The sequence below is a fragment of the Magallana gigas genome, chromosome 7 (assembly GCF_963853765.1).
Source record: "Magallana gigas chromosome 7, xbMagGiga1.1, whole genome shotgun sequence".
In the NCBI taxonomy this organism is placed as follows: domain Eukaryota; kingdom Metazoa; phylum Mollusca; class Bivalvia; order Ostreida; family Ostreidae; genus Magallana; species Magallana gigas.
In genome coordinates, this window is record NC_088859.1 from 42,563,906 (window position 1) to 42,586,287 (window position 22,382).

At 33.9% G+C, this 22,382-nt stretch overlaps 1 protein-coding gene across 4 annotated transcripts; it reads right to left on the reverse strand.

The window, feature by feature from the left end:
• Nucleotides 1-2,146: 2,146 nt before the first annotated feature.
• LOC105340743 (uncharacterized) lies at nt 2,147-21,288 on the reverse strand. 4 transcript variants are annotated; one of them, XM_066065503.1, is made up of 35 exons: nt 21,128-21,288; nt 20,279-20,400; nt 20,042-20,182; nt 19,528-19,709; nt 19,198-19,371; nt 18,369-18,536; nt 17,706-17,927; nt 17,244-17,362; nt 16,655-16,802; nt 16,402-16,520; nt 13,362-13,512; nt 13,097-13,215; nt 12,863-13,010; nt 12,083-12,143; nt 10,862-10,932; nt 10,686-10,774; nt 10,415-10,577; nt 10,124-10,231; nt 9,806-9,968; nt 9,279-9,457; nt 8,752-8,859; nt 8,515-8,656; nt 6,445-6,611; nt 6,254-6,319; nt 6,022-6,160; nt 5,744-5,916; nt 4,884-5,034; nt 4,507-4,718; nt 4,253-4,409; nt 3,818-4,029; nt 3,467-3,722; nt 3,195-3,307; nt 2,878-3,042; nt 2,496-2,663; nt 2,147-2,397 (listed from the first exon to the last, which is right to left on the reverse strand). In XM_066065503.1, exons 1-35 carry the CDS (start codon nt 21,197-21,199, stop codon nt 2,276-2,278), a joined length of 5,070 nt encoding a protein of 1,689 aa, XP_065921575.1. In that variant the 5' UTR covers nt 21,200-21,288; the 3' UTR covers nt 2,147-2,275. The 4 variants fall into 4 exon arrangements, with proteins under 4 accessions (XP_065921575.1, XP_065921574.1, XP_065921573.1 ...); XM_066065502.1 differs by having other exon boundaries at nt 4,253-4,406; nt 9,806-9,998; XM_066065501.1 differs by having other exon boundaries at nt 9,806-9,998.
• Nucleotides 21,289-22,382: the final 1,094 nt, after the last annotated feature.

A 22,382-nucleotide genomic window follows, 5' to 3' on the forward strand; every position in this document is an offset into this window, starting at 1 on the left:
ATTTTAATTAAATTTGGTGTCAAAACAGGTTTGCTATAATTGCATAGTTCTGCCTGTTTCTTCCCCCCCCCCCCCCCCCAAAGAGTTTATCTCTGTACAAAGGGAAAACAATAAAACAGAAGGTGTTAGAACTGCCTTGTGAATTCATATTTCTTATAAAAGCTTGTGAAGGTCAGCCTCTTAAAAAAGTAGAAAAAACCCAGAAAAATATGAATAAATATACATTTACGAAATACAAATAAAATGGAATAATACTTGTTGGTGTAGATTTCATGAGAATTCATTAATAATAGTACATAACATGCAGTACATTTCATCATTTGGTTATATTATTTTTACGCGCAGTGATTTCGCGCTGGCTTTGGCGCTGTTACGTCGCACCGTGCACCAACTCTCGCGCAAGTTCATAGTGCTTAGGAATACAAGGTATACTGATATTTGAGAGCATGTTCATTGTTGGTTTTAAGTGCTTTTGTGTCCTATATAGTTGAATGAATTTACAGTTAATGTACTTCAGTCGTTGGATAAAAGAAAGAAACAAATTGTCTCATATTGGAGTTTGAGTCTGACATCATCATATTTATTTTATACAGTCTATGATTTTCCGAAAAGCAATGGTGGTTTCAACCAATTGATAAAAGAGGGGTCTAGATTTCAATCCTGTCTGTTTCGGTCACTAAGGTTCGACCAATCAATAAATGGGGCATGTTGATATCTGTCCTTTTAGTTTCTATAGATCTATGAATTACATGTAGCTAGTTACTTTCTATAGAGCTATAAATAAACTAAAGTTTTCGTAAGAAATAGAAGGAATCATACTCGATCCATGTAAATATAGTCATATCAAACCCGTAAGCCATTATGGCCCTTCAGGCCTTTGATTGAGGACTAGAAGCAAGGTGTAGAACAACAGCAGACCAGGTTTTTAATGATTTTTTTCTTAGCTTTTAAGATCAGGGTGTTGGATATCTTTCCATTTTCAGAAACAAAATTTAGATATGTTGTATAAATAAAGGAATTCTGATTAAAAATTCCTGTTTTAATAATTTTCCAGGACGGGTATAATCGACTTAGTTTATTTATAAAATCAAACAAAGTGCATCAATACCCAGGAAAAGAGAAGTGATGGGGAAACTTCTTTTGTTTCTTGGTAGGTATGGCTGAACCTTTTCTTTAGTTTTCCATTTTTTTTTTCAGAATAATTTATATGTTATGTCTATGACATCCCATGGCATTTTCATCTTATTTCGATATGTGCTTGTCTATCAAAGATATAGAAGGTAGAATACTCCTTACCACTAAGAATGAAAACATGAAGACATTTACAGATGTTCTGTACCAGATTTTGCATTATTTATGTTACTGTATTTCGATTTTTGAATCACCATCTAGCGATATTTTTTTTTACATCAATGTTATTCATGTATATATTTTGCTAAAAAAGGAAATGAAATTGAAATTTTTTTAGAATGTGATATCAAAGTTACCAATACATTGTATGGCTTAACCTTTCTTTAGTTTTCCATTTTTCTGGTACAGAGTAATATATATATTTTGTCTATGATATCCCACATTAATTTCATCTTACTTTGATATCTGTTTGTCTATCAACAAAATATGAGATAAAGAATTACTTACCACTAACAATGAAAACATAAAGGATTCACGGACGATCAGTTACAGATTTTGCATTATTTATGTTACTGTATTTCGTTTTTTTTTAAAATCACAATCCAGCGCTATTTCTTTACGTCAATGTAATTCATGCAATTTTGCTAAAATAGGAGATGTAATTGAACAATACTTGGATTGGGATAATTAAAATGGGGAAATAACCTGGAAATCTTGTCCAGGATATCGTCAAACACAGAAGAGTGTTGAGCAGTGGTCTGATACTTACATCATGAAACTTCTTTGTTATATGATTAATTTTCTTTCATGAAGGCACATTTTGATATAGATTACTAATATCTTTATATTTGCATTTTTATATTATGGGTGTTTTTTTTTTTTTAGTTTTTATTTTAAGTTATATGTTATTTTAATACGACAAATACATCTTATTTTAAAATAGGAAGGTCAATTTGAATTTTTGTAGTGAATGGAACAAACAAGACACATGTTCTTAAAAAAGACTACACCTAAATACATGGAATTGGTATTGTTTTATTTTAAAACAATGATAATGATGCATGATTTACTTTTAATTTGCATTTAATTTTTTTTTAAAAAGGCAGCAGATTGTGCATTCATGATTGCATCAGTGTATTTTTCCTCATGTTTGAAGTTTATCCTGGATCCACTGTAGATGATTCTTGACAACTGTGTACACTCCTGGAGAATTTGGATCCCCACAACCTCTTCCCCACGATGTCACTCCCAATACAGTGTATTTACCTAGTAAACACAAGTTTGAAGGTAAATTAAAACAAAGTATAACGTTCTGATGCGACTGAATGTTGTTATCAATAATGGTTGATGTATGTGATGCTTACCCCCGACTTTACAGACAAGAGGCCCTCCACTGTCGCCCTGACAACTGTCTATGCCACCTTTCAGGTATCCAGCACAAAACATGCTGGGAGTCAGACGTTTATATACGTTACGACATATATTACGATCAATGATAGGAACTTCTGCATACTTCAATTTGTTTGGAGAACCTGCAACACCAAATGAAAGGTAAAAATTATAAATATACATGTATATGTGCTGGAATCGGCTTTTATTTACGATAACTGTTTTTGTACTACTGTTCCCAATATGTGGTTGTCTATATACGAGTTTTGTACATGTAACTGAACGATACGTTGCCACTTTTTAATGTTTCAAATAGAAATTCAAGATATTTCATACTGCTGAAAAAGTGATACCCACCTAATGAAGTCGCCCCCCACCCTGATATATAACAGTCTAAGTCCTCAGTGTACGGTGTGTTATCAGAAGGCAGACACGCAGGTTGGACGTACATCCCAGCCATAATTCCTCGACCATCTTTTGGAGTTATCTTAATCAAAGCTATGTCATTGTCATAGGTCTTAGCTGAAAAATAATTGCAAACGTCCCATGCATTTTATATCACAAAAATAGAGATTTTTCTTGCAATGAAATTGTGAAGATGAAAAGTTAGATTTGTTTATTTTTTTTTATTTATGTGTAAAAATGTAGTTTATCTTTTAAGAAGTAGTACTTACTGTCATAGCCCTCATGCATAAAAATTTCCTCCACCTCAAACTCTTCCTCATCAGAATCAGGCTCTTTGTTGTTCAGGTCTCCAACCCGTATGATAAGATCGGACTTAACTTCACTGAAAAACAAAGAATAGGAACGACCATAATCTTCCTTATTGAGATTTGAATAGTGATTTATAAACTCGGGGCAGTTTTGAATAACGCAACCGCTTAAAGAACTTAAATTAACATTTTTATCACTTGAAATATTGCTCACTCGTCAACTCTGAACTTACTCATCAAAACAATGGGCAGCACTCAGAATCCAGAACCGGCTAAGGACGATACCGCCACAGTGTTGGGCATCTATTTTTCTGGTTTTTGTTCGATAGATGACTTTTCTGATCGCCACTTGCCAAGGAAACATCCCATAATCAGCATTTAATCCTCCAAATATTTTTAAAGGAAGTCGCCAGTCCTCAACCGTTCTTTCACCAGTGTCTCGTTTTCGTCTCGAGTTAATCACATCCTCCATTGGTCGTCTACCACAATCTGAAACAAAAATACGTTTGAGTCATGTTAAATTGTAACATGAGAAACAGAGGATACCTATTTTCACGACACTAAATTCTAACATTAATTTTTACCAGTGGGAAGTTGGTTGATATCATCAGTTGATATCTCATCTGCAGAGTAACATATGACCCCTGCGTCTTCGTTGTGTGCACAGTTGCTCTGGCCCCATCCAGAACTGTCACAGTCCAACAAGGAATCCTCTGTTCCATAACAGGCAACATCATCCAAGTAAATAGGACCTGATCTACGCCCAAACCTTGCATTGGATACTGCCACTCCACTCCTTGGGAAAAGAACAGATAAATTTTCATGAAATTATAAATGTATCATGCATATGTACCGATACATCTGAAAATGATCATATAACATTTGAAATAAACTTTTCTTAAATAGACATAAACCATGTGGAGGCATTTATCTACGATAAATTTGATTCTATTTAATAGAATTTTTAGATAATTTTTATCTTAGATTGATTTACACGATCTATCTACACGTCAGTATACCTGTATCCTAGCATTGTACACACGACCTTGGCATCAAGGTCATCCCAGTCATCATCACACACTGATCCTTTAACTCCATTGTACTCCAATTCCAAAGTTCCTCGTCCTTCGATTCCCTCAACATTGTTAACCAAGCGAATGATCACTTCATCATCTACTGTTTTGCAAAATGAAATAGTCGAACACTCTCTTACTTTTAATATTATTTTTTTTATTTCATCTTAATGTTAAATTTTGTTTGAAAAAGTCAATACCTGATCCCTGACTACTTGTAGTGGTTGCTATTGTGGTGGGAGGGGCGTCACAAATAACCCCAACATCTTCGGGATGCTCACAATTACTGATGCCCCACCCATCGTTTCTGCAATGAGACAAGGATCTCTCTGTACCCTGACATCTGACATTGTCAAGGAGAACCATCCCAGAACCAGGACCAAAATATCCTCCTTCAGTAGCAACGCCTGTCCTGGAAGACAAAATTGTTTATACACAATCTGTTAACTCAATAATAAAATAAATATATGAATGTTGATTGTCTATTTAATGTCATACTCAAAACTCAGTGAAAACATACAGCTTTTACCCAATACATGATTGATTATAGACAGTGTCTGCTGTGCTTCTTTTATACCTGTAACCCATCATACGACACACTACGCCGGCCTCTATATCAGTGAAGTAGTCGTCACACACAGTCCCTGTCACGTCCCCTACAGTTAACATCACCCGCCCTTCACTGGGGGTCTTCCCTTCCACCAGCCTCACTCTCACCTCGGGGGGAGCTGTAGATATGTTACAATTTACATTAATTACCATGTATTTGGTAATTTTTCGCGATGTCATAATTTTCGCAACCTCTTTTAAATCGCAAAAAGTTGAATACGCAGAAATTTTCTTTAAAGAAACTTTTAAAATCGCAAAAATGACTGACGCAAATTAAAAATGTTACAGATTTTCCCCATTTTCGCAAATTCTGTGACTCGCGAAAAAACCCGGAAATACAGTAATCCTAGTGACACTAAGAGTCAGTCTTCGTGTTATAGATTACAAATACTTTATCAATGTATACATACCAAGGTATCCAAAAGTATATCAAATGATATAAAATAAGTTGAAGATTATTGTAAGATGGTAAAATAATTCATTTCGATTTGATAAAACATTAAAAATATCACAAAGGAATCATATTAAACATGAAAAGGTAATTTTTATGACAAAAAAACCCAACTTATTTACCAATCAGGATCCTAATCAAACATTTCGAAATAGGAATGTAAAATGAATATAAAAGAATGAAACGACAAAAAAACTGTATGATTTGCATTGATCGTATTTTAATTTTAAAAAGAAGATAATAAGATACTAAATATATGGAATATAATCTTTCACATTGTAATATTATTTTTGCAGTCTTTTGAATTGTGTTGACCAAACCAAACATACTACATGCATATTGTATTTGAAAAATAAACAGATTGAACAATTTCTGACCAACAGAGTCGTCTTCGCAGTCTACTCCCACGTCTTCATCATGTGTGCAGTCTGAAACCCCCCAGCCTGTGTGATTACAATCCTCGATGTGAGATTCGTTTCCATGACATCCAAGATTATCCAACCAAATAACACCTTTTCCAGGACCATACAATTTAGACGGTTTCCCACTCCTTGGAATTTTTCAAATCCATTATAAATATTTTAATATTTTTCCACTCCTTTAAAAAGTCAATTTTGGTATGTAAGAATATCCAAAGAAGTTTTAATAACCGTACCTGTATCCAAACATTTGACACACAACCGTGGCGTCTTTTTCATCAAAGTCATCGTCACAAATGGATCCCTTTTCTCCCTTATACCAGAGCTGTATGCGGCCTCTACTGGGTACGTCACTGTTAACCAGAGTAATGCTGACTGTAATTAAAAGAGATTGGGGCAGGTTATTAAGTAACACAATTTCACTGCGACTTTTGTTTTCATTCAAATATCATTGTTTCATTGACTTGCCTGTAGATGATTGAGTCGTTGATCTAGGTGTTGTCGTAGTTTGTCTCGTTGTATCATCGAAGACACCTTCGAAAAGTAAATAAAATACGTTTACTAGTATTTGATTTTTTGAAATACACAAATATTTAAAAAAAAAAGAATTGTGCAGATATATGCACAAATCTAGAACGAGAAATGTTTTATATATTTACCTTCACAAATGACGCCTGCATCCTCTGTATGTCCACAGTTATGTTGCCCCCAAGGTCTGCTTGAACACTCTAACAGAGATGTTTCGTTACCACGACACTCAACATCGTCCAGCCAGATGACCCCTGACCCTGCCCCAAAGGTTGCATCGGCCTTGGCCTGACCCCCTCTACAGTACATTTTTTTGTATTGTGTAAATAGGGTAAGTTTTCACACTGAATTTTAAAGTTGATATAAAGCTAAATTATATGCTGCATATTATGCGTATTTTGTTATGATTATTTTTTTATTTTCAGTTACAGCCATGTTTACAAATACATGTTTTAAAAAAGCATCAGACTTATATTATATGCACGTTTCCTAAATAACCAGTATGCATATGGAGTCATGTAAGCAATACACATTTAATTTCTATTGTAAGCACGGTAACAAGAAAAAGAATACCAAATGAAATGTGTGTTTGGGAGTTGATTTTAATCAACTCTCCTATGCAGTTACTCTGACAAACCGAAAGTGAAACAGTGTTTGGACCAAAGCACAAATTATCGCCGCTGACAAGACTTAGTTCTTGAGAATAATATTGATACATTCGAAATAATGTATGCTAAAGCATTGTTTTTCAAGTAAACTTATTTATAAATACTTTGAAAATAGTCAGATTTTAAATGGTACGAACAATTTAGATATTTGTTATAGTTGTATGTATTCTTACGCCAGAGTTCAATATAGTTTCGTTCAACTCGACGCTCGGCTGTCTCCGTTAATCTCCGACAAGCAGAGAGTCTCTCTTGCTTGTTGGAGATAAACGGCGACAGCCGAGCGTTTGGTTGAACGAGACGAGGGTTCAATTGCTTGGATCCAGAAATTTTCCAGAAATTTTTCTATCACTGATACATAGTTTGATTGAATTTATTCTATCTTTATATTATTATAGGGTTTTATCAACATTCTTGTGTCGAAAAAGTCTGAAAATTCGTATATAAAAATGTGCGTAATTCAAATACAGATTAGAAACTACCTGTAGTTGTCATGCAAAATAACATATCATGGATTTTCAATTAAATAAACGTCGATAAAATCAACTCTCGTCAGTTCTTCGGTACTTTGATTTTAATGTGAATTTACTGGTATCTATTACCTAAATCCCAACATTTTGCTATAAAGCTAAATTATATGCTGCATATTATGCGTATTTTGTTAGGATTATTTTTTTATTTTCATTTATAGCCATGTTTACAAATACATGTTTTAAAAAAGCATCAGACCTATATTATATGCACGTTTCCTAAATAACCAGTATGCATATGGAGTCATGTAAGCAATACACATTTAATTTCTATTGTAAGCACGGTAACAAGAAAAAGAAGACCAAATAAAGTGTGTTTTGGGAGTTGATTTTAATCAACTCTCCTATGCAGTTACTCTGACAAACCGAAAGTGAAACAGTGTTTGGACCAAAGCACAAATCATCGCCGCTGACAAGACTTAGTTCTTGAGAATAATATTGATAAATTCGTAATAATGTATGCTAAAGCATTGTTTTTCAAGGAAACTTTTTTATAAATACTTTGAAAATAGTCAGATTTTAAATGGTACGAACAATTTAGATATTTTTTGTATACGTGTAGTTGTATGTATTCTTACGCCAGAGTTCAATATAGTTTCGTTCAACTCGACCCTCGGCTGTCTCCGTAAATCTCCGACAAGCAGAGAGTCTCTCTTGCTTGTCGGAGATTAACGGCGACAGCCGAGCGTTTGGTTGAACGAGACGAGGGTTCAATTGCTTGGATCCAGAAATTTTCCAGAAATTTTTCTATCACTGATACAAAGTTTGATTGAATTTATTCTATCTTTAAATTATTATGGGGTTTTATCAACATTCTTGTGTCGAAAAAGTCTGAAAATTCGTATTATAAAAATGTGCGTAATTCAAATACAGATTAGAAACTACCTGTAGTTGTCATGCAAAATAACATATCATTGATTTTCAAATAAATAAACATCGATAAAATCAACTCGCGTCAGTTCTTCGGTACTTTGATTTTTAATGTGAATTTACTGTTATCTATTACCTAAATCCCAACATTTTGCAGATTATCCTAGCACTGGCGTCAGTCCAGCCATCATCACAGATAGTTCCTCTCATCCCATTCCTGACAATCTCCACTCTTCCACTATATGGAGTCTCTCCGTTTACAAGGTTAACTTGTATATCTACATGTAAGTACCAGTAAATCAGATATAAATCATTTTCATTAAAATACACATATTTCTTCATTCTTTGCATTATTGATTAATTAACGCTATACCACAGCTTTGTTCATCTGAACCATCTCTGCAATGCTCTGTTCCATCACACACTTGCTGAGGAATCAAACATCTCTCATTGTCACATTGAAATTCCTTCTCTGTACATGCTGTATTTAACAAAAGTTATAGTATATTGTCAATCAACCATTGTAATGTGTCTGGGATAAAAAAAAATTAATTTTAAAAAATCCGTAATATTTCTCATGTACGAGGTTTTAGTCTTTGCTAGATTTTTATAATATATTATCATAAGTTCAACTAAAAAAAGGAAAGCCTCAAGATCTCATAAAAAGGATTTATCTTAAACCTCAATATACTTTTATATATTTTCATGATAATAAACCCTGAAAAGTATCGATATTAATTAACATTTTTACTCGAGAAACGTTATCTTTGATACCTTTATTAATTCAATTAACTTAGATTATTATTTTATGAGAAATGCATTGGATCCACGAATAATAACACATTATTGTGTAACACTTGTAATCAAATAGATGTTGTAATATATGTCAGATCATTTAACCTTTGGACGGATAGCAAACAACACCGGCCACTTCGTAGCTCCTGCAGTCATGCTCCTTCCAGGGGTTCTTGTTGCATTCCTCCAAGGAGCTCTCGCCTCCAGTACAGTTTACTTCATCCAACAGGAAGTTACTGTTTCCAAGTCCAAATGCCCCAAATCGTTCTGCTTTTTCAGCTCCCCTGTTTTGAAAAAATATCATTATTGACATACATAATGAGAAAAGAAAGGAATTCATCTTTTTAATGCCCCCTCATCCGATTTGTAATGAAATTTCAATGACTGTTTGTCTAGTCATTTTGGATATTGGAGTTCATTAAAACGAGTGGGATAAGATGAACGTAATTTTCAACAAATTGTCAAAGGTAAATTAGATATTTCTTTTTTGATACCTTGCAGTGAAACCCTTTTAATTTTTCTTTCGTTAGAATGTTGACAATTTAAACAAATATTAATCATGTGCAAACCCTCTGAGACAATTATCAAATGAAGACTAAATTACAATTTCATATTTTCATATAAGAGCCTACCCTTCGAAGCCTAGCATCCTGCAGACAACTTGTGCATCATTGATGTCCCAGTTGTCATCACAAATCACTCCCCATTCTCCATAGTACTGAAGCTCCACCCTCCCGGAATACTCATTATCCCCATCCACCAGGCGAATTCCCAAAGGTGGAATGATATTTCCCGCTAAAAATTTACAGATATAACTCGTAATCGCTGAAAATGATTCAATTTACTTTTTTATGAAGTCAGTTGTGTTTCACTCCTTACAAATCAAAATTTCACAAAGATATAAGGTAGAAAAATATTTCTATCAAAACTGCAATTGGACGACGATTTACCACACTCCTCCTCGTCCGAGAGATCTCCGCAATCATCATGAGAATTACAGTGTAGACTCTGGTCAATGCAGTGGCCATTCCTACACCTGAATTTATCAATGCACCCATCTAAAGAAATAAATAAAATAATCAAGTTGAAGGTTTTACATAAAGGAATTTTGAAGTAACTAAAACATTTATGCATTTTTATTATCCTTTGCAACTGAAATTTATACAATATAGAATAGACATAAATTGGTGCAGAAAACAGAGATAAAATGAATAAGACGTAGTTATATACGAATCACATACTTATCTGAGACTTCAGTTCATAATAGTCATAGGCAGAAGAGTAATTTCCCCTGCTCGTCACCCTCTCTCTGTTCAGTGAGGATAAAAAGCACTCCCTCTTCCCGATCAAATAGTGGAAAGAGCGACAAATAAATCGGGTGGATTGTGCGCAATATCGTGCACACTGAAAAAAAGAACATATTATAAGGTAAGATCTCCTTAGAAAAATCAGAAATGGGGATCTTTATAATTCACTTTGCTGTCTTCACATATATTATGAAAGATTTATTACCAGTTCGAGTGGAATATTTTCGTAGGCTTCTTCTCCTCCCTTTGTAAGAGCAAAATTTTTCTCTTTTGTGTAAAGCGGCAAGGTATACTCTGAAACAAATAAAGAAGTTTGTTCTCAGTAAATGTGTGTAAAGGAAAAGGGTACTAGTACTTGGAATTTATATCCCAAGGACTCACCACAGGTTTCTTCATCTTCATTGAATTCACAGTCCTTTTCTCCATCACACCGAAAGAGTTCTGGAATACATCTGAATTTAAAACGAACATATAGAACAATATTCACGGAACAAGATATTTCTGATGATGTAACTGCTCTCTAAACAACCAAGCTGAGTGCTGCGAGTCAATTTTAATCAGTTTTTATTTTGAGAAAGTGAGGGATTTGAGCTTCTGTATCGACAAACGATAGTATCCTTCGTTGAACACATTTTGCATGAAGAAAACATTAAAAGCAAATCAAATTTTCTTTTAATTGAACGAAGAGTCATTTTCTTGTATTGCACATCTCACAAGAATTGAAGCAATGAGTTTCCCTGCATAGTATAACTTTTCTACAAAATTACACGATTTCCTTCATCTCGTATTAAAAATTTTGTGCAAGGTCCATATGAATCAAATTTGATTTTGATTAGTAAAAGAGTCTGAAATGGTAAGAAGAACGAAATAAATTAGTGATTTCGGGGGAAATTCGAAACAATAACAGGAACTATGGTATTCAGTTTCATTAGAATTGATGAGTAATTAATAATAGGAAATGTAATGTTAATAATGGTTTTGTGTAGCACAATTTTGAAACAACTATAAAACACTCATATCGAAAGCAAATATTTACTCGACCCATACTTGTACTTGTACAGCCTATGGGCCATTTGTTTTATCAAAATTTTGAAATAATATCATTAAAACGTGTCATTTTTTTGCTTTTTTCACATTATTACATAAAAAGATATTTCTTCATCCCTAGAACTGTTTATATTACTTCACATAGTGGCATGTTCGATAGCATTATAATTTCCCACATGGTATTGCTGTAGTTTCTGGACAGGGCGTAGCGTTTTTTAGATTAAAAGATTTTGTCATAATATCAAATAGAAGATTTTAAGCATACCACTACTGATTAAGTTACACGAGGAAAGAAATTGTTCATTAATCGAGTAGTATCCAAGAAAAAGCTCATGCTTGAATCGTTTGTAAGATTGTACAATCCTCCAGTGAATACCTTAGTATCTGATATTAATTAGTTTACTCGAAACAACAGTAGTTTCAATCACTAAACGTCAGATAAGCAAAATATACAAAAAAAGTTATCAATCATGGGTTTTATATTTAATAACTATAGGATTTAACTAGCACATTAAAAAACAATGAGTTGATAATGCAACATACAATAATACTTACACGTCTGAGGAACTTGAGTGGCAGAAGAAATTGTCGACGGGGCAATCTATCTGTGCCTCGCCTGTTATCAATGTACAATCAAACCCCTTTTTATTACATGCCCCAGAGTTGTAATCAATAAATAAGTGAATGGAAAAGCAGTAAAGCACTCAGTGAGTACATCAGTGTCTTCCCTTTCAGGACCGCTGCCATTAATTATTCATTTTCATCATTTGAATCATCTGTGAACATTAATCCCATGCTGAATCCAATGCATTGACTCACTGATTTATATGATGTTTGAGTCATTATCATGTCGAGGACACCCAGACCGTTAAATGCTTAATGTGCATTTTATAGTTATTTAAAAAGTACCATTCAAACAAATATTTCTTGACACAACGTATCAAACTAATGTAGAATGCATCTAGCTGTTCTTTACCTCATAATTTAACATCACTTCCTTTTTAAAAATTGAATATATTTTATGCTTTCTATGTTGATTTGTATTAATATGCTTATTAATGGCATTTGATAACACTATATTTTCTCATTATGTATTCTTTTAACTAATTTGAAGGTGAAAATTTGAAAGTCGAACACTGATTTTTTTGCTGTACAATGTTTGTTATCAAGTGAGATACGGTGTATATATTCAATAAGGTAAATGTTAAATATTTAAATAATATATATTTTCACAATCCCATTTTTTTAATTACAGCATGTCTGATCACAGCAAAACCAGAAACGGGACCTCCTTTTTACACCAGCTTATAATGGAGAGAAAATACCTATACTTACTTGTCATGGCGATAGGTTGATCTGTTGTAACAAGTTCAGAACACCGAGGCACTACACAATAGTCAAACTCGTTTCGGTTGGACCTCACCCAACACCATGGTCTGGAGTCGCCATCAGGGTTCCTGCAAAAGTTGTGGTTTCCTAATCCCTGGAACAACAAACTAGTCATTTTATGTATAGACGACAGTTAGGTTAAAGTAAGAGTTTCGAACCAGATGAACTATAAATAGTAACCTTTTCTGAATCAGATGTTAGGTTCATTCTGCCGGTAGATTTCCAGTTTTGGCAATTGAAACCTTTATCTGTTGTGTTGGCAAACCCTCTATAAAACTTTCCATCATTGATATAGCAGTCTGCAGTGATAGTGAAATTCTCAGATACTTTATATTTTAAAAAAAATGAAAAATGATAAATTTTCTTGTTCTTCAAGCTAAAGGTATTTTTGTACACATGTATGATTATTATATATAAATCAACATTGAAAAAGTAATTCAGCTACTTTTGTTGATGGACACTGTTGCAGTTGTTGTGCTTGAAGATTCACATTTAGATACAGGACAGTATCCAAAACGATCCCGTTCCACGTCCACCCAACACCAGGGGCTCTTGCTGTCGTCAGGGTTACGGCACATATTATGGTCTCCTAGGCCCTAAAAACATATATCAGTCAAGACTGAACTTAATAGATTACCAGCAGATCTTAAGGTAATATTAAAGGACATTTTCGATATTAACACTGATAAAAGTACATGATAAACAAATCACTATTTTCAAATTTAACAATATACAAAATACGTTTTAATTTTTGGGGAAAGATAAAAATTACAAAAGCCCCAACTCGAATTCAATACTAAAGATTCGTAGTCGCTTTAACCATTGCGCTACGCCGTTATGTAACAATTTTGAGAAAGAAAAAAGAAAATATTTATAGTAATTAATAATTTTTATTTTTTATTTCGATAGGGAGTAAGCCACTACATGGAGGTGTCCCAAAACACCCTAATGGGAATGTGCGGCCACCTTGTACATTTGAGAATAAGAATGTAAACATTTCTTGAACTGGCTTGTTTCTTCCCGAAACTGACCAAAACTGTTGCCAAAAGATATAAAAGCAATAAATATGAGATTCTTCGTTGTGCTGTATGCAAATTATGCATACAAGAACAGGACAATGCCTTTTAATCACTTAAAACAGCTGTCGAACTGCGCAGATGCAGGCTTATTTTGAAGATTTAAAAATCTGAAAAAAAATATGAAGGGGGTTCATTGGTGTCCTCTCTACAGCCATTTTTGAGAAAAAGTTTGAATCTTGTACATTAATATTTAACTCTGCCTCAAAATAAGGTAACCTATTTTGTCAGTTTGCATGAGATTTATTTTTTAGAACAAGAAAAATTCAGTCTGTACTTAGAATTCCTGTGTCTATGGCGACAACTTGACGTTATATTTTCATAGAAAAAAATAAAAGTCAATTCAAAACAATTCCTGTTGAATTTGATATACATCTTTATACCTATCCCATGTTTGTTTTATGGGGATTTTTCCCCAGTTCTATAAGTATAAATTGAAGTAAATTATTTTTTGGAGGGATCGATGTAGGGGTATAAAAAGTGATTGTCTTAAGGTGTTATGGGACACTTCCATGTTGTGACGTTCTGTATATCGAAATAAACGATGAAATCAAGTGTAATTTTATAAATAGCATCATTACAGAAAGTATTTTCAACAGCGTAGCGCAGTGGGTCAGAGGATTCTCTGTAAATATGTACGCCATGAGTTCGAATCCTGGTGGGGTTTAAAAATATTTTACCTTTGCAAAAAATTTTAACGTATTTTATTGTCAAATATTGTAAAATTTGAAAATTCTAAACTGGTGAATTTATTTTAATTATAAAGTACAGTAATTCACATTAATATCGACAGATGTCCTATACCACCCTAATTAAAAAAAAGTATACATCATATTTCAATGAAAGTATATCTTCAATGTACCTCCATAGACACAGACAAATATATCTTGTGGTTTAGAGGCCCATTTTAAACATAGGGTACCTACTTTGGGGAAAAGTTTGAACTTATATAAGCACGCTTAGACCTTTTACTCAACAAATGGACACCAATGAACCCCCTTCATATTTTATCAAATTTTTAAATCTTTAAAATAGGTCTGTAGCTGCGCAATTCGACAGCTGTTCTAAGTGATTAAAAAGGCATTGTCCTTTTCTTGTATGCATATTTCAAACAAAATGACATGTAGGACTTCATATTTATTTCTTGTATTTTTTTTGGCAACATTTTTGGCCAGTTTTGGGCAGAAACAAGCCAGTTCCTAAAATGTTTACATTCTTATCCTCAAATGTACAAGATGCCGCACATCCCCCATAAGGTTGTACGGGGCACCTCCATGTTGTGACGTATTGTTCATCAAAATAAACAATAAAATAATGCCTAATTATATAAGTCGTTTTTTTTCCAATATTGAAAGCTACATGTAACAACGTAATGCAGTGGGTTAGAGGATTTACTACGAATGAGTACGTCATGAGTTCGAACTCCTCTAGGGTTTTTACAATTTTGGCTCCAAATTTTTTTGAAAGCTATTTTTTGGTTAAGGTGGTATGGGACATCTGTCGATATTAATGTAGATTAAAGTACATTATGAATGAAATACTTTTTTTTTGGTTAAATATTGTAAAATTTTAAAATTCTAAACCGGTCAAAGTATTTCAATTATAATATACTTTAATCCACATTAATATCGACAATTGTTCCATACCACCTTAAATATCTTGTTGCAACCTTAGATCAGTAATATAACAATGCATTAAAGGTCGTGCTTTTGATCAAAGTCAGTTTTTTTCGTTTTTGATGTTTACAATGCTTCAGTAAGGCATTTCTATTAATCAACCAAAATGTGAGGGTTATAAGCGAGATACAGAGCTCACAATTAAAATTCTTTATTATGTAAACAAAGCTCAGATAAAAAAATTTTAGTTTGAAAACGATTTGTTGCTAGTATTATGGACCGATGTAAAGAAAATCATGACGCCAGCCTTGTTTATACAGTAAAGGATAATGAGCTTTGTATCTTGCTTATAACTCTATGAATGACACATTTTGTTTGATCATTAGTGATGCATTACCGAAGCATTGTTAAAAATATAGAAACTGACCAAATCGTGACCATGCCTCTGTAAGATCAATGTCAGGCATCTACTTTTTTTATTACAATATCATGATCTAAAAAAAATACATACAGAATGGGAATGCCAAATCGTGCTTCCATTGTTGTCAGTATTCAATGCTTAATAATAATTTAATGTTTGAAAAAATCATTAAATGTATGTATTCATGAAAACCCTTTATTTCATATCTTACAAATATATTACGTCTTATATATTTGCATTATATAAAAAAAAATAAAGCATTCATGTATATATTGAGTAGATTATGACATTATTGACCATAAACCCCATTTTCTGAAGTATTTTTGCATCATGACGATATTATTCTAGTCTTTAATTACTTTCTGTTTATACCTTTTCAGGATGAGTGACGTCATTGATACTAGCTGATTTGGACCATCTTTGGCATGGGGATCCTATAGTTGTTTCTGATATACTACCTCTATATAACTCACCATCCCCAGTATAACAATCTAGTGTTTTAGATAGAGAAAACAATACAAATAATAAAGCATTATCAATTTTGAGGCAAAAGACAAGAAGATAAATTTTTGAGAGGGTGAAAAGTGATTATAAGAAAGAAAAATAACCATAGAAATATTTGAACCTTTGTTGATGGACACTGTTGCAGTTGTGCTAGAAGATTCACATTTAGATACAGAACAGTATCCAAACCGATCACGTTCCACGTCCACCCAACACCAGGGACCATTGCCATCGTCAGGGTTACGGCACATATTGTGATCTCCTAGACCCTAAAACATATATCATCAGACAGTGATAGTGATTGTCAAATCAATATTATATCATTAAAGGATTCAACTTGTTGCTTAAAAACCATGTATTAGGATTCAAGTTAAGCTTTATGGTAAATTAAATGTTATTTCAACTTCTCCGCTGTACTGGCATAATTTGTTAAAACGCTGATTATTTATTTTAAAAAGAAAACAGGGATGTTGTTGTCTGTTATTAGATATATAGAATAATAATTTGGCTTTGAAAAATAATACAAGTAACTTATTGCAGAATATGCGAATAACAGAATTCTTGAACGTCTCTAAATGATAACATGATAGGCTCACTGTATCATTTTTGAGAGTCTAGATAAAACCAATAGTTAAAATTTCAAATGAAAAGTTTCTTGGGTATCCTTGTGATGTTCTGGGGGGGGGGGGTGTTTAAAATTGTTTTTATACCTTTCCAGGATGTGTGTCGTCATTAATGGAGGCTGATTTTGACCATTTCTGACAGGGAGTTCCCAATGTTGTTTCTGCTACTCTTCCTCTGTAAGACTCGCCGTTTCCAGTAAAACACTCTAGTGAACAGATATAGCTCTCAACATTACTTTCAATTCAGATATATAGAAAGGGAGAGATGCAATAAGACTCTGTTAAGAAACAATACTAACGAATAACAGAAGCATGACGAAGAACCGAGAAATGACTATCTCAGTTCAAGAAGGGGGAATTGATAAAACGCAATACAAGAGTGGAGAGCTTGTCAAAAGTTCACGGAGATGAAACAATTAAAGAAAATTAAATTTCATGACAAACAGAGTGTTTTCAAGAATTTATTTTAAATTCTGGCATGGAGAATGTGAAAGGCAGACTTCGGAGAAAGGTTATCAAGACAAAATGGCAACAGTAAAAGAAACTTGCCCTCGGCCTGTCTTAGAGCTGGCTGGTCCCCTTTTTGCAGTGGCTTTTCACAGATGAACCCAAACCTGTATTTGTTATTTGTTTTGCACTTAATGTCATCGAAGAAGTAGTACTGGACTGACACTGCTGAACCATTGGGGTGTAGATACTGACTGGCTAGGCCAACACAGTATTCCCCTCTCATTTTGGAGGGTTGTCTGCTGTAATTTGTCGGCTGCCAACCTTAATGTATAGAACATTGATACAGGTTTTCAAGTTTCATTTACTTACAACTCAGCTAAAAAGAAACATTTTATATTAATTAATCGAAACACTGCTTTTCAAATGCTTCATGCTTCTTTCGAATAAGATTTGCATCTTAAGATGAAAGAGAATATATTTTGAACATAATCATTGCTAATGTTGAAGTTTCAATACTTCATTGTTAAAAAAGATACTAAAGGTTAAGACACTGGATCAAATATTATCAAGAGAAGCCTCTCTTTGCATCAAGTTAATAACACATTCATCTGTATTGAAACATTGTTGCAAGGTAATAAATTAACTGGAATACACCTTGAAGGAAATCGTATAAAAGGTAGTAGGATCCAGTTATTCTTTTTTTATTCTCTACAATTCATCAGATTGTTTGATTGCAAGCAACAAGGGCTAGAATTGTCCTACCTGGAAAGAACGCGCTGTAAGCCATGTCAGATTTGATTGTTTGTAGAGATGGTTTCCTGTTGTTCCTTTTCCTCTGTGTATTCTTTGATTCCTTTTGAATGCGTATAGACTTTTCCCAATACCATTTTGATTTTTTGCGTCTTCCTCCAATCATCCAAATGTCAGTACCTGGAAAGATGATTGTAATTTATTGTTTCCTTGTCTTAAGCTGGATCTTTCAAAGTTATTTGCAAATGTCTCGTTTCATATCTGTTTTATAACATATACTAGTACTTTATCTTAGATCTTTTTAAAGAAATGGTGTTTTAAATGTTTCGTTTAAAATGAACAAAATAATTGATATATAAACCCCAAAATATGTGACAAGATTAGGAAAATAAATCTAAGTAACTGTTCTCAAAAGTATAATTTAAGAAAACAAACCCACCGAAAGTCCAATTTATATTTTGTCCTAAAGTTTAAAACTCATTTAGTTAAAATCATAGTTATTTAAGTTCCCTTCTTGTATTTTTAATAAGATAAGAAACAGAGGCATATTAACAGGGTTGAATTCAGGTTAAAATGAATTTTAAGGATGTTTTGTAATACATAAAAATGAAGTTCAGTCTAAAATTCATAATCCGATTGATAATAAACCAAGAATTAATGATGTTTTAAAGATTTACAGAAAATCAGTTGTATACTAGCCACTACAGCCTTTTAGTAAGTGTATTATGGACTAACTAGTAATTCATATAATATAATTCAAGGACTCAGATGTTAAGTGCAATAAAAAAAAAAATTCTAAAAGGTATTTTTGACAATTAAAGCAAAAAGATATAAACTCTACCATCATCAACTGTGTACAGAAGAAGGGAGAGAAAATTGTGCTCTGTCATGGTCTCTATGTTGGTCAGATGACCTCCTTCCTTAGCACACATCTTTCTGGATTGTTGATAGTTTTTGGCAGATGTGTGCAGCTTGTAGCAGCCCTCTGGTCCAGCTATCCAGCCCTTGTCACACCCTGTTTTGTTATATACATTTTATTCCACAACAGCAGAAAACTCCAAAAGACTTTAGAGAAATGCGACATGGGAATAAAATTTTTGCTTAACAGATACACTAATGAATTCATTTCATTGTCAAACTTCTGTACCTAAGAATGCTAATATATTATAACCTGTGTTTTCTTTGCAGAGAATAGATACAAATTCATGAACGGAGCAGTCATGGTTGATTGTGTAGGGACATGATAAAAATTCCCGCTCTTCTCCAGTACAGCTGACTTCATCCATTAGTATGTCTGTGAACTTCCAAGATCCCAATCCAAAGAAGGACTCGTCATATATTCTCTCGGCACCCCTAGAAATAATTCAATACATTTAAGGTAATAAGCTTTTGTCGTTTAGAATACTAGTACATGTAATTCAACAACCCGAATACTAAGTTCTTTTAATATTTACAGGTAAACAGTTTTAGTGCTTTAAGCAATTTTAATACCAGTGTGTACAGTGACGTAAAAAAGAAAAAAAATACAAAGAGAAGCAACCATTTTCATGAGCACTATATATACACTCTTTCATGGTGCAGAGACCATGATATTATCATGTCCTCAATTACTTCTCTCAAATAATATGATTTCAGATGATCATATAACAAAATATAATTGGAAACAAATCTGTAATATGTCTTGCCTGATGTAGCCCATTTGTTTACAGGCCACGTTACCATCGACGATATCCATACTATCATCGCAAACTGGTCCCCATTTCCCACCTCTATGGACCTCAAGACGACCGCCATTGTATAACGTTCGGTTGCCATGGTTACCGAACCTTGGAGAATTAAAGTTACAGTTTATTTAATTTCATTTGATTTGTTGAATGTCTTCATTGGTTGTTTTCGGGTGGTTTTGTTGAATTTTGTTTTACCTGAGTCTTTGTATTGTTGCAGGTGCCGTCACATTGAGTTCGGCTGTAGACAGGCTTGATTTTCCTGCGTTATCTGCTTTCCTGCTCTTGAATTTACTTTTTCCGCTCTTAACATTCCTTCTCTGAATTAAGTAGATATTAGATTAGAAAGGATTTCTAGTACTTGGGTCCTATCCTCAATTTACAGCCGAGGTTGCTAGTACTTTATCCCATCCACAATTTACAACGGGGAAACCATCGGAAATTCGAAGCTTTGTCATATGTGCAAAGGCACGTAGCATCAGGGGGTAGGGAGCCAGGGTGTGCCCCCCCCCCCCCACATTTTCTCGCACCAAATGATTTTCTTAAATTTACATAGTAAAAATTGATTTACCCTGAATAGAAATGAGAGAAATCAAAGTTATACTTTATAGATCTACGCCACCCCCCCCCCCCCCCCCCCCCCAAGGATTAGGATTTTGAAGATTTAGGGAAACTGCCTTTTCCCTTTTTTTTTTGCTTGTCAAGATTTTTTGGATGAGTCTGCCCCCCCCCCCCACACTTTCAAAATCGATGCTACGTGCCTGTATGTGCAAGTCATATAGGTCATTGAATAGTTACTTAATTTCATATTATCTTATTCTAAGAATGAAAGACTTTGAACAAATTATCGATAATTGATCATTCCTTCTTTTTTCTTTGTGTTTAGCTAAACAATTCCATGTTTTTATTCCAAACTTCTCACAAAGCATTAAAACTGTGTAGTTTATTTGATTGATTTGAAAGACCCAATACGATGCGATGATAGAATTTTATAATGCAATTATCAATTTCGAAATTGATAAATTAGAGAACCGCATAAGAAGTTACCTCGTATCCTGCACAAATCCCGTCCCCTAGCAGTGAGTAGATGAGGAGAACAGATAGAGTAGTTAGTCTCATGCTTCTCGGTAGGTCAGGGCGACGCTATTGTTTATTTTATAGTTTGTTGTTACAACATCCTCGGATTATGGACACTCCAAACTACTTAACCAACGCGTGTTTATCATATTTTGACTAATAACCATCACTTTGCCAATTTTAAGAGAGAGAGAGAGAGAGAGAGAGAGAGAGAGAGAGAGAGAGAGAGAGAGACAGACAGAGAGAGAGAGAGAGAGAGAGAGAGAGAGAGAAGAGTCTAACAATATTATGCATTGTTATATTCAGTAGTATATTCTCACTATATAACTCTATATAGACGAATAGTCAATAATTGTAATATTAGCTCGTCCGAAAAATATTGACCAGTCAATATTTTTTTGATATTGACCGGCTAGGAATAATATCTAGAGAACATTCCCTCTATTTCAAATAAACGCCTCTGATTAGTTGATTCGTAAACGATGACGTAAATAACTCTTCGCGACTCCAAAACAAGGTGACGTCATAATAGACAGTCAGTCAAGGCAAATAAACAACGGACGCGCAATGCAACGGTTTGCCATCATAACGGATATAAGGATTTGCGAATTACTGTGAAGTAAAATCAGGTAGAACATCTGTATATTAATTCTTTCGGTCGGCGAAATATCACCAGTGACCGTTTGATGCTGAGAATATTTTGGAAATGAACTTTGCACAGAATTGAAATCGTGAATTATTTGTTGAGCCGAGAAAATTACGGCGATCTGTTTTCAATTATTCTCTTAATTTTGGTTTGTTTCTTCATATAACAAAACAAATGTTGACTGTGTTTTCGGGCAACATTGATTATATTAGCCCCCGAGGGACGAAAATATTGCCCTCCGCTTCGCGTCGGGCAATATTTCGTCCCTCGGGGGCTAATATAATCAATGTTGCCCTCAACCCCAGTCAATATTTGTATAATATTCCCACCTTCCCGAGTTCATTTAGTTCATAGAGCATTAAACCGATTATTGGGATTTTCATTCTTAATAAGCTAAATCCATGCTTCTATATCGCATAAAACCTCTCATGCATATATTTTACAAAGATGGATAGGTGACTTAGAAAAACTAATGGCAAATCAAATCCCGCGTGTAATCGAAGTTCAGCTTCTTTTCGCGAAGGACGTCCAAAAAATCTTTATTTGGACGCGTATTACAGTAAATTAAGGGAAGGACCA

What these genes read in the sequence shown, in the direction of transcription:
- LOC105340743 (XM_066065501.1), bottom strand. Translation starts at nt 21,199, where the DNA reads ATGAGACTAACTACTCTATCTGTTCTCCTCATCTACTCACTGCTAGGG. An exon ending in TATGCATGAGGGCTATGACA is followed by an intron (nt 3,043 to 3,194) that starts GTAAGTACTACT and finishes ATTATTTTTCAG; the next exon opens with CTAAGACCTATGACAATGAC. An exon ending in TCTTGTCTGTAAAGTCGGGG is followed by an intron (nt 2,398 to 2,495) that starts GTAAGCATCACA and finishes TGTGTTTACTAG; the next exon opens with GTAAATACACTGTATTGGGA.